The sequence below is a fragment of the Rhineura floridana genome, chromosome 14 (assembly GCF_030035675.1).
Source record: "Rhineura floridana isolate rRhiFlo1 chromosome 14, rRhiFlo1.hap2, whole genome shotgun sequence".
Classification (NCBI taxonomy): Eukaryota; Metazoa; Chordata; class Lepidosauria; order Squamata; family Rhineuridae; genus Rhineura; species Rhineura floridana.
Window position 1 is genome coordinate 35,594,487 of NC_084493.1, and position 13,286 is coordinate 35,607,772.

The window sequence follows — 13,286 nt, forward strand, 5'->3', positions numbered from 1 at the left end:
CACCCAGAGGTCCCAGTTTTGTGATCTTTACAACAACCTTAAAATACAGTGTTGAACACAATTAAGAACAACCAGAATCACAAAATAGCATATCTTGCGTTGCTGCTCAGTGCTAGAGGAACATCATCACTCAGTATTTGCACTGCCATTACCTTCAGGTGGCCTTAGGTAAGCCATGCCCTCTGTGTAATTCCCGACATGTCCACTAAGCTCCATGAAACTTTCTTCCAGGTTAAGTGTATACAGGGTTGCATCCTCTATGCTCTCAGTAATATGGGCATCACAACACCACAAAAACTGAGGCTGCAATCCAATACGTGTCTGCTCAGAAGTAAGCTCCACTGGGTTCAGTGGGACTTACTCCCAGGTAAGTGCATATTGGACTGCAGCCTAAGTAACAGTACATTTAAGTCACAATACTTAAATTTAATACAAAATAAATTCCAAAATTAACAGTTCTTGAACAGGCACGTCATACATAGATTTGCTTGGATCATATGTCATGACAAAACCACAATATGACAAACTGAGGTCAGGATACCAAAGTCTACACTCCTTGACCATTAAAACAACCCACATGTGTAAAAAAACCAGTTTCACAGAATTGTCACAGAGCCCCTGATTATTTAATTATGAAATGTTAACAGGTCTTCAAGGGGTTTGATTTAGGAGTGCTGATTCAGGAAGCTGGTGTCTCAAGAATTTGATGAGACAATGGTACAAAACATTTTCAAATGCTTTTCCTCAGAAGGTTCTTGTGCAGCTAACCATGATCACCTCAAGTACAGCATGCAGACAGGCCCTTATCCGTCGACGGGCACTTTTACTAGTACTCCCCTTGAGCACAATTGAACTGTTTATTATGCTTTATGAAGCCAGAAAAAGGTCTTTGGGACAAGGCTTCTGCCTTGGTAATGGAGCTAATTTGGTTGGAGAGAGAGTTACTGTCCTGTCTCCCTATTTTTATTTTTTAAGATTTTGGAAATTTATACGGTCCATGTTTCTTCTGCCTCATCTTCAGAGCAGTTGGACTACGACCTGGGAGACCAGGGTTCGAATCCCCACCCAGCCATGAAGCTCCCTGGGTGACCTTGGGCCAGTCACTGCCTCTCAGCCTCAGAGGGAGGCAATGGGAAACCCCCTCTGAATACTGCTTACCATGAACACCCTATTCAGAGGGTCACCATAAGTCGGGATCGACTTGAAGGCAGTCCATTTCCATTTTTTTCAAAACTGCTATGACAGCACCAACAATAAATAAAATATTCTAACCACCTAGACATATTTCTGTATCTCCCCAGCTCATTTCAACTTAAGTCTTTTAAAACTGCTTCTGGTCTAGTTGTCTCAGAGCACACCATGGAGAATCCATTCTTTCCTGACAGGCAGAGGTCAGAGCAAGACACGATATATAGGGCATATTTAAAAAAAAAGAGTAGGGAGGGGAAATCATAATATGCACAAATCTATTTGTCAGGAAGACCTAAGAAGACAAAAAGCAAGGGTAGCTGAGCATCACAGTTCTCAAAAATCAAGAGAGATTAGCAATCACTATTAACATACATTTCAACTACAGCATTTGAAATAAACTGACATGCCAGTTAGTAAAAGTGTTGTGAGTCAAAGCAAAATAACACTGACATTCGCAGTCATTACAAGAGATCAGTTGTCCCTGATCATGCCATTGCAGAGAGAAAGATCTATGCCTAAAAAGCAATGCAGAAGCAAGCTAAGCCTAAAGCAGTGGGTCAAAGACCTCGTCCCCCACAAAGCTTTTGCTGGGACCTTGACAGTCAACTCAGCTGCCACCTGCATCACTCCGCACAGGTACTCCATTTAAACCCAGTCCTCCCTCTTCATCTTCATCCTTATTTTGTTGATCAAGGTCGGCCCAAGGTATCTGGTACCCATTGAAGTGAATGGGATACAGGCAAGAGCACAATGGATACCCTTGTGTATTTCGCATTCATTTCAACGGACCTGAGCAGGACTACTTCCCAGGGGCTTGTGCTCCGTGGCTCAGACTTATCTGTCTCCCTTAATAGTGCCCCAAATCTGCCCCCTAACTTTGGTAGGGGTGCACGGTAGGGCCAACTTTACATTCCGTGTTGCAAGTTCACATCATCTCTATGTTCTACCAAGCACTTAGCTGGGCTAGGGCTGCAGTCCTAAACACAACTTCCTCTGTAGTCATGCCCTACTGAACTCAAGTAGGGCACATTTCCAAGAAAGCCTGTTTGGGATTGGGCTGCATGTGTTTCCAAACAGACATCAATAAATAAGTGAGGTTAGACACAAGCAGCTTTAACAAAATGCATGTTCAGTGACTTAATAACAATACTAGACCTTTAAACAAAAATATTGACCTTATTGCCTTTATAGATTAAAGTTGCATAACAGCTTGTCTAAATGACAAATCCTAGGCATGCTGAGTTCAATTAGGCTTACTCCCAGATAAGTGTCCATGGTGGACTTGTCGGGGAGTAAATCCCATTGAGCTGAACAGGTTTTGCACGTGAATAGACATGCATAGGATTGTGGAGTAACACCAAAAAGAGACGGTCATATTTTCATTTTTTGAATTCTTTATTGTGTTTGCTCTGGGTTACAAGCAGAATATACTTTAAGATATACTTCTTAAACTTATGAGATAAAGTAAGACTTAAAAACAGCCAGTCTGTGTCATATTTATACTGATTTGCATCTTGTTTCCACTTGTTCCGAGAAGTCAGATTCCCTCTTCTAATAATGAGAGCACTGCCTCTGTATGGGCTAAGCAAGCGTCTCCTACACCCAATGAGAAAAAAAATAGAGCCCAAACTAGACTCTAGTGGAATGTTAATAATGTTCCTTGAGTGCTTTGCATTGTAAAAAAACAAGCAACCAAATACACCAGTCTGTTTTCAGAAGTATCGTAATTAAAAACACACAACCAACCCTGATACCCTGGTCACAAAGAGAAATCCAGACTATCACTATGTATTTTTCCAGAAATACAACATCATAAAAATTGCACGTGTGTTATTTCTACAGAATTCATTATCAAGAAATTTATGTTACATTATTCCAGCATACTGTTTTTAAACTATGCAAATGAAATGGCAAAATCACTCTGTTATGTGGCAGAAGGGCTAATTGAAAACATTCCACAAAAAAGTTTTAGATTTCTCTCTCACACACACAAAAATGCAAGCCTTCTGCTGGTTTCCTTGAAACCAAGGCGACTGAGGACTGATACTAACTGCGATGTTAAAAACATCTGATTTTCCATGATCCAGTAAAGGAAGGTCAGTTCTTCCTAGCTCTACTTTAAAATGGATATAATTTTGAAAACTGTCCATTTTTGCCTTTGCCAGCTTTTTGTAGCAAAGTACCAAAGACTTTGTAAAAGTCCTTGCAGATGGGAGAAATTGCATTTTAAAAATTAGACATGAGCAACACAGCCTGATCCATGTGCTCTGTGCAACTATAGTCAACCTTTCTCTGAGCCTGTGCAACAGATAAGTAGTTAAAAGTCAACTTTTTCCACAGCATTATCTTGCAGAGCCACAAAGGATTACCTTTCACAGGTGTCTTGACTGAACTGGATTCATAACAATAATCTGTAATAAGTGTAAAGACTCTTACACTCTGGAAACAAGACCAACACAGCGATTGATAACAATGCCTTACAGAGTGGGAAGCACTGGGGAGAGTGTGTGGTTAGTGCAGATTGTACTTTGCTGTTAGCACACAGCACAGAATCCTGCATTTTGGATTAATAGCCTCTTAGTGGGGGATGCCCTACGGAACAGCAAGTTAAAGGCTTGTATCAGCCCTGCTCATTCACAGCGATCGGTGATAACTCTCCCTAGCACAAAAATCAGCTCTCTTGAGCTCAAGGTACGCTATCCTCATACGCTGTCATTTAGACAGCTTCTCACATCACTTTCACCCAACAAAGAGTTCCATGTAACCTAGAAGCTTGCCACCTTCTGCCACATGAGCCGGTTCACGGAGGCTACAATCTTATGCACAGCTGCCTGGGAGTAAGCCCCACTGAAAACAGTGAAATTTATTTCCAAGTCAGCGAGCACAGGATTGCACTGCAAAAGAGCCATATTTTTCAAATCAAACAATCTGTTGTCAGGAAGCGGAACCTGAGCTAAACTGAAGGTGGATAAATGTGGGGCTGAGACAGCGGAGGACAGGCCGCCCTCCCTCCAGACGGGCATGCCTCCCGGTACATCTCACCATTGCCACCCACAGAAACAAGGTGTGTTCCAACTGCTGGGGGCAAGGGGGTGAAAAATGTTTTTGAAGCTACACCTTGCCTTCAGTGTCTCAGATTTCCCCTGATCATGTACAGCCTTCGCAGAGGGGTAGAATCGACGGTTGCCAAGGTCTGGTGGGTAAAGTCCGGCACTCTGCAGACTCCAGGCCGCAACCAGTTTAGTGGAACACAAGAACCCCCCCCCCCGCCGCCAGGATGAAGCACGTTCCGTGCCACAGCGAGATCGACCCTCTGAGGCTCAAGCGGGCGAGGTGCCCCTTCCGGTGACTTCGCCACGCGCTCGCACCCAAAAGCAGGATGGCAAAAGGCGGGGGTGGGGTGGGGTTGATGGGGCATGTTCACAAAGTGGATTCTAGACTGTCCCTTTACATGATGCAAAAGAGCACAAGTCGGGTGCTCTTCGGGATGCAGCGATCCAGGCACTTTACCTGCTCGTCCCCCCATGTTCTGCCCTCACACCCCGAATTAGACTCTCCTATGCGCGCCCCCCCATAAACATGTAACCCCCAAAAGACAGGTGCGCCTTCCCAGCCCGCCCGCCGGCCGGCCGGCCATCAGTTGTACGCCTGATCGCGTTTCCTCCGCAGAACGCGCTTTCTGCCTCGCCAAGGTGGTTCCGCGGGCTGGAAGCGCCCCTCGCGCAGCGCCGGGACTCGCCTACCCCCTCGCCGCCTCCCACCCGCGCCCGTTTCTCGGGAAGAAGCCCTACCGGACTCCATTCCGAGAGACGCGCGAGCGGTTGGGGGGGCAGAGAGCGCGCGAGAGAGAAAGGGAGCGCCGTTCCCACCGCGCGGATCCCGGGCAAGGCGCAGCGGTGCCGCCGGGAAGGGCGTCAGCGCAGCCAAGGGCCGGCCGCCTCTCCCGCGCGCAGCGGCGAAGCCCGCGCGCCGCCTCGCCGCCTCGCTCACCTTTCATCGCGGCGACCACCAAACACATCCTTTGTCGGGGGCGAAGCGGGACCGGCCGGACAGGGGGCGCGGCGCGGAGAGGTGCGCCTCGGCTGCTGAGCTCTCGCCTAGCCGTCCTGCGCCACTTCGCTCGCTCGGGCAACCGCTGCTGCCTCGTCGTCGTCAGCAGGCGCCTGCCAGGCAGCCCCGAGCGGCCCTCGTAGTAGTAGTAGTAGCAGCAGCAGCAGCAGCAAGAGCAGGAGCCGCCTCCGCCTCCTCCGCGCCTCGGCCCAGCTGAGGCTCCATGTGACCAGCTGGAGCCCCGCCGGCCCGGCCCCCTCCGCCTGCTTTCGCACGCGATGCCTCGGCCGAGACGGGACTGGCGGGGGAGCCCCTCCTCCGGCCCGCCCATCCGCCGCCGCCGCCGCCGCGGGGAGGGGGCCGGGGGAAGCGGCGGGCCGTGCCGGTTCCCTTGGGAAGCCCCGCGCGCCCCCGCGGGGAAGGACCTGGCAGCCCCTCCCGGCTGAGCTACTCTGGAGTAAGCCCGGCAGAGTTCAGCGGGCCGCCTCCCACGTAAGCGGGCGCTGGGGCGCAGTCGTTCAGCGGCAAGATCAGAAGTGAGGGGTCCCTTCATGATAGGCACAGCCACATACCCATCCTCCCCACTTTTTTTCCCTGCTGAGTTGAGAATGAGAACCTGGTTAATGCCTTTCTGGAAGTGTACAGTGCGCTGGCCCACAGCAACAGCTGTCCCTAGGAGCCAATAAGCATGCAGTGAGCAGGGGCTTGGACTGGATGGCCTCACAGGCCCGTTCCATCTCTACTGTTCTATTATTCTAAAGGGGAGAGTGTTAGCTACTGAGAAGAGTCTTCTCAGTGAGTGACTTACCGCTTTTTACTGATTGGCTCCAATCTGCAGGAAAGGGCAAGAAGTATGTTGGAAGACTCTTCTAAGTGGCTAACATGCTGATTGGTTGTAGGATGCTGGAGACATCGGAGAGCCTGATTTCCAAAAAGTAAGGAGTCTAAGACAACACACACACACACACACACACACACGAGTCTCCAGATGACTAAACCCCAGCTGTGAATGATGCTGCCTTACTTGGGAGCAAGTCTCCCTTTGGACTCTACAGGGTTTATTTCCCAGGAAATACTTTTAGCTTTAGGCCAGCTTTCTGTCGTTTGAAACGGGGTGGCGGTGCTGGTGTCGGCTGCTGTTGCTTTCATGCTTACAGCTGCCTTTGATGGCTGTAATGGAATACAGCTGACCACTATGTTCCCTTTTAATTGGGGTGGTATCTCATGCTAGCCCTACTCAGAGTAGACCACTTAAGTTATTAGACATGACTAACTTAGGGTGGTTCATTTTCAGTGGGTCTATTCTGAGTAGGACTTAGCTTAATACAACCTTTTGAGCAGCCTATGAGATAGGAAACAAACTACAGCATCTTCTGTAAATAATAATACTGCAATTTAAAAATCTCCATAAAACTGAGATGCACAAAGAGTACTTGCTTCCAGGCCAGTTCACATCTGGGGAAACCTGCTTAGGGTCAGTGGGTAGCTGAGAGCTATAGGCCTACTAGCCAGGTATCTGCATGTGATGCTTAGCCACATCTCACGCACATTTGGCTCAGTGAGGCTTACTCCCATGTAAAAACACAAAGGGTACAACTTTGAAGTCTCAAAAGGAATATAAACACATTAGGGCTGCAAATGCAGGTGTGGGAAACTTTTGGCCCTCCAGATGTTGTTGAACTACCACTCCCATCAGCTCCAACAAGCATGGCCAACATCTGGAGGGTCAACAGTTCCCCACATCTACAACAGGGGGAAAGATCCATAGCTTGGCAGTAGCACACCTGCTTTGCGTGCAGGTCCGGTCATCGTCAGGGAGGGCTGGGAGAGGACCCTGCCTGAAGCCCACCCTGAGAGAAACTGTCCTTAGATGTAGCTGATCCAGGCTGGCCTGAAGGGACTGCGCAGGGATGGCTTCACTGAGAGCCACCATTTAAATTTCCCATAAAGCAAAGCTGTGGGGGGGGCAGGGTAAATAAAATGGCAGACGGCTTGCAGATGCAGTTACCAAGGGGTGGAGGGGGGCTGTATTGCCATATGGGAAATTTAAATGGTGGCTCTTCGTGCCGTCTCTTCAGTCTATGGGGTTCCGCTGCCTGAAGATGCTGTCACTGGCCCTGAGGCAGCTTTGTAATTTCATCCGTAGGACTGGAGAATCACTCTGCGTACAGAAGAGAGAGAAGAGATTCAACTTTATAGCCAGATGAAGTCTGTCACCTTTTAAAGAAATGTTAGTTGATTAATTACATCAGGATTAGTTGAGTAATCAGTTAACCCATTAAGTTTGTATGTGAGTAAACACAATGGTTCGGAAGCAGAACACATTCTTCCTTGTTTTTGCATGCACGTGGCCTCATTGGATGCAACAGCTTAGAAAGGCATTCCTTCCTTTGTGTGTGAGAGAAAGGAGAATGCTTCTTTTGAGATGATGCTGTTTTTGCCATCTGCTGGTTTTAAAGCACTTCCATTAATATATATATATATATATTCTGCTGCCTGGTTAATTGGGGCTGCTTTAAAAGATTTCTTAAACAGATTAACTTAACCAATGTACAGTGCAATCCTATACATATCTATTCAGAAGATCTGTACAGACCTATTAGAACTCAATGGAACTTGGGGCTCATCTACATGGTGATTTAGTGTGTGTTTGGTGCTACTCACATCTCTTTAATTTGCATGGTTCACATGATGTTACTAGCAAACAGAAGCTATTGCACAGTTTCCCCCCTGTAAATCTATACTAACCCAATCCGCTAATATGAAAAGTTTAGAGCAATACAGCTCCACTCTGCTCCACACATCTTTGAAGATGGTTTGCTTCTATGGTTTTTAGTGGGCGGGTGAATCGTCACTTTCAGCTACTCCCCTTTCTCCGCCCACTAACTCCCCCATGAATTCCATTTTGTTTCCAGTGGTTTATCTAGCAACGTCCGACTGCTCTGTCCTCCCCCCTTCACTGTTTGCTGCAGCCCTCCCTTCTTTCCTCGCTTTCTCCCCGAGTAAACTTCCTTCACTCCTTGTAACGAGCAATGGGAACTGCCATTGGATTTTATCATTCTTTCTCATAGTCTCAATCTTTGTGGAGAACATTTTAAATTAACATCTCTCCTTGCCTGGCTTCCGATTTCCCCCCCTAAAAAACTAAGTGGATTTTTTTAAAAAGTCACCTCAAAAATATTGATATTAATATCAATATTTTAAAGAAAACATCAATATCAATATTGATATTTTGAGAAAATATCAATATTGGTATTGATATTTTCTTTAAAATATTGATATATTTGTTTTTCCAGCAGGGAAAAATTAACTCAGAAAAAGCAAGGGGCAGCAGAGAAAGGGGGGCAGATGACTCCACTTCTTTTCAACTGCCAAACTTCAGGAAGCAGTGGGGTCAGGAGGGAGTGGAAATACTGCACAGGTCAAAAATATTTGCACATGCCCAGTAACTGAGCAACCAGAGGGAGTAAAAATGTAAAATTAGAGGGCGGGGCCACAAGGAAACAGCAACACTAATCCTTCCCAGAGGAATGCCTACTTGTGTGAATGGAAAACAACAAATTTGAAGCTACCATTGGGGAAATCTGTTACTATGGTAAAAGCTGTGCATCTGCTATGAAGAAATACTCCCATGTGGATAAGCCCTTCTGAGTTCAATAGGACAGATTAAGTATGTGCAAAATTGATTGAAGGCTGAAGCCCAAGCCATTCCAGACATGCTTAAAGGTTTTGAAACTGAACAGTTTTTGCAATGCTGATTATGCATACTACAAGTTATGTACTACAAGTTTGGTAGGAAATACCATCACATTCAGTCTGCACTGTCTTTTAAGTCCCAGACCTTTTTGTGTCTGAAGCGTAGAAACAAAACTTTGAAAATCCATCCCCTCCTACATGTAAATGTACATGCTAATTAACCAGGGGCACACTACATGAGGAAGTTCTCTGCCCAAACCTCACTTTACCTCGTACCAGCACCCTCCTTTACCATGAAGCCTTGGGCACAACCCCCCTAACCCTCATGCCCTCCTGCAGATTTTGCCAACCTGGCACCTTCCAGAGTTTTTTTGGAGAACAGGATACCCAACTCAATGGTCCTTTGGGCTGACTCTGCAGGATTCTTCTTGTGTTCTTATGATGGCAATTTCCAGCCAGCACTGCCTGGCTAGTTGGGACTGATGAGGGTTGTAGAGTACCAGGTTGGCAAAGTTGCTCTGCTGTAATGAACACGTGTAACAGAAGCTGTGTCCCCCCCTCCCCCGGAGGGCAAACAACTGCTCTGCCTGAGGCTCCCCGCATGATGTAGAACCCTGATCACGCACACAGACACTTGGAGGGTGGCGAAGGCAGGGCTAGCTAGCACGTGCCCTCTCTCCCCTCACACACTTCTGTTTATGTGAGGAGGAAGCATACCTACAGCTAGAAATAACAACAGCTTTCCTGGTTACCCCTACGGGGGTGGCCCAATGTATGTTCCTGCCTGAGGTGAGGGATAACATGCCCCCCCACACCCACACATGTGGAAGCCAGCCAGATGTAAGTTGAAGCTTACTTCCACACTGGGGGTGGTCCTACACCACATCTGAGGGCAGCAGGCAACGTGAAGTGTTGTAGGATAGGCCGCGATGCACTCGCACAACTCTTCCAACTGTGGGGACGGGGGGCTACTGTCTTGCTCCCCCAGGATTTGTCACCTGACGCAGTAGCTTCCGTGCCTAATGTTGAAGCCTGCCCTGAAGCCTCCCTCTAATTGCCTCCCCTGTGCTCACTTTTAGATTATAAGCTACTCAGCACAGGAACTTGCCCTTCTGGACAAAGCACACAGATGGCCCTGTATAAAAATATGCAAACTGCATGAGGTCTGCTTGAACTGCTCCAAAAGGCTTGGGTTGAGGCTGGATTTGCCACTGAAATCCATGGCGTTGTTTTCAGCATCAACACTCAGCTCTGGAATAGGTGAAAGGGAACAGTGCTTGATAAGAAAAGGTATTGCCTCCCAGCTCCTGCTACAGCCTTCTGGGGCCACCTGTTCTTAGCCAGCTTCCTTATTTAGACAGTGCGCTCCAGTGTTTTAAAGCACTGCACCTCCCTGCAGGCCCACCTTGAGGCTGCAGCCTGCAATAACCATGACAGTGCAAAGCCCTGGAAGTGCCTGGCCCATGATACCATCTCCCCATTTGCATGCAGTATAAGCTCATTAGCAGTGCAGCCACCCGGGAGGCCAGTTGCTGGTGTGCTGATACTACGTGTGAATGGGCTGACACATATGTGGTCTTGCTACAAAGAGCATGGACAGAGGACAGCCTGACTCTTCTCTGCACTCATGGCACAGTGTGTGTTTGCTGCTATGTTATTATATGTTGTTCATCTACTCTGTGTTGGATAGGAAAGAGGATATGGGTGTCTACATGCTTGTGGAATGTATGTGTATGAGAGGGTGAGTGTCCATGGCTAGGTACGAAGGGGGGATGTTGCAGGACTTCTGCTCAGGCCCCACAACATGTGCAGCCAGCCATACCTGCTCCTGCAAGCAGTGGAGGTTGGTCGATTAGGGCAAGTGGGAGGCTGCCCCACCAGCCTCAGTTTGCCTGCTTGCCTTCTTACTCACAACTGGTCCAAGGAGAAGCTGGCTGGCTGCTTCCACCTCCTTTGTTGCAGCGTTGCCCTCGTAGAACTCAGCAGGGAGGAGGATGAGGCAAACCCAGAATGAGTTGGCTCAGCCTGCCATTGGCTCTGGCGCCACCGACTGTGGGGCTTCCTGCCTTCCACCCACCAGTCACAATGGGCACCGGGCACCAGCCGCCACTGATAAGATCTGCTGGGAATTGATTGGCGGTCTTCCCTAGGCACTGGAGTAAGACTGAGGCTAGGATCCTGTACACCACAAATAGCGAACCCCTTGCCCGCAGACCATGCCTGGCCTCCCAAGCATTTTAAATTTAAATTTAAAATGTTTGTGCTCTCTGAAGCCTGACAGTCAACGATGGGATGTGTGTGTGCGTTTGTGCATCTGCATGCCACTTGTGAGGTGGCCATGCCCCTTTTCAGACCACACCCCTTTTAGGCCACACCCATTGCTGGCACACAGCCCTTGCAGGGTCTGCAATGGAATGATGTGAGCCTTGGGCTGAAAAAAGATTAGCCACCCCTCCTATAGACGTTTAACTGAGGGTTAGGTCCCACAGAACACAGCACTTTTGAGTAGGCATGCATAGGACTGTAATAGGCTGACATTTCTTTTTCCCCATAATGGGAACCGGCTGGAGGGGAGATAAAGATCTGGCAAAAGGTTTCTGACCCCTGGATGATATCTCGCTGTAGTCAGAGTAGAGATCACTGTGCTAAATCCTGGATGGGGAACCTGCAGCCCTCCAAAGGTTGTTGGACTCCAGCTCCCATCAGCCCCAGCCAGCAGGGCCAATGTGCTACAGTCTGGTATTGGATATAGCACCTTCATATATTGTCCGCTTGCTTTTATTTTAAAAAGAGGTCAACAACAATGACATTTCCCCAAACACTGAACATTGCACCATGCACCCATTTTATAGGTTCCCAGCTAACACAGAGATTGGCTTCTCACCCCTGTGAAACTTGTACAAATTGCAACATTTAGACTCCTACCATTACTGGTCTGCTCTTTTCCCTTGGGAGATAGCTTTATCGAGGTTTGTTTTCCTACCAGACCAAAGTCCCACACAGCAGTAGGTACTGCCTTCCCAAACACCACATTTTTTTATTTTTTTATTTTGTTGGGATGTTCAAATTTGAAAGCCTTATACATGAGGGCCTCAAGATGCAATTGTGCAAAGATTGAGGAGCAAAGGAGCATGGAACAGTTCACATTTTTAATAAAGTGCTGGAGTAGTGACAACTGATGCATTGGGGCCTGTCTGCACTGTGCATTTAAAGCAGTATTGTACCACTTTAAACAGTCATGGCTTCCCCCAAGAATCCTGGGAACTGTAGTTCAGGCTGCTGAAAGGTTTTAGGAGACTCCGATTGCCCTCACAGAGGTACAATTCCCAGAATTTCCTGGGAAAAGGGATTGAATGTTAAACCACTCTGAGAACTGTAGCTCTGTGAGGACAACTGGGGTCTCCTAAAACCTCTCTGGACCCTGAACAAACTACAGTTCCCAGGATTCTTTGGGGGAAGCCATGACTGTTTAAAGTGATATAATAATGCTTTACATATATAGCACATATGGGGCCTAGGTGGATATACATACTTTGGTCATGACAGGTGAATAGGCAATTGTGGTTATATCCAGTGGACGCTGGCCTGTTAGGGCAAATGAGTCCCACCCACTTGCCTGCCTTCTTACAACCAGTCCGGGGGGAGGGCACTGTGCCTGCCTGTCAGCTTCCTCCCCCTCAGTCTCAGTGTTGCCCTTGTAGAATGGGATGGAAGGAGAATCCTTGATGGGAGAGAAATCTGATTCCGTTCACATTTAAAACCAGATCTATGAAATTCGCACTTTCTGAAATCATATGAGAACTCAAACACAGCCATCCTTCGAAATTCGCACTGATCTGAATTTTGCAATGTAGCTCACCAACCAAGCAATGCTTGCAAAAATGCATATGTTAGGGGGAAATGTGCACAAAATACATACATTGATGAAAATACATTCGATGAGAATAAATTGCTTGCAAAAATGTGTACATAAGTCAAAACTGCATACAAAAATGTATTTTTAGGAGATATTAAAATGCTGGAGAATTTTCATGAGGATTTTTTTAAAAAAAAATCAAATTGCTGCAGAAATGTGGAGAACTGAATTTTAAAAATGAGAAACAGAGAGAACTGAAATGGAGAGACCCTTCCATCCCTATGGAGAACTTAGCAGGGAGGCGGCGGCTGGGGGCAAAACTAGAATGGGTTGGCTCTGCATATCATTAGCTCCACCTGCTGGGATCCTGTTCTCCCCCCTACTAGTCCCAGTGGGCACCAGCCACCACCACTGCTTACAAGTTGTTTAGGGAGAAGGGTGCCTCTGACAATGTGCAGAGTGCTCTTCCATGGCATGCATGCAGGCACAGCTC

General features: G+C 47.5%; 1 protein-coding gene across 2 annotated transcripts in view; it reads right to left on the reverse strand.

Annotated features, from left to right (window-relative positions):
- Positions 1-5,587, reverse strand: part of RORA (RAR related orphan receptor A) — a 127,936-nt gene extending 122,349 nt beyond the window's left edge. For both annotated transcript variants that reach the window (XM_061594806.1, XM_061594805.1), the window contains exon 1: positions 5,182-5,587. In XM_061594806.1, the coding sequence (XP_061450790.1) occupies positions 5,182-5,572 (391 nt within the window). In that variant the 5' untranslated portion in view covers positions 5,573-5,587. The remainder of the gene's footprint in view (positions 1-5,181) is intronic.
- Between the last annotated feature and the right edge of the window lie 7,699 nt (positions 5,588-13,286).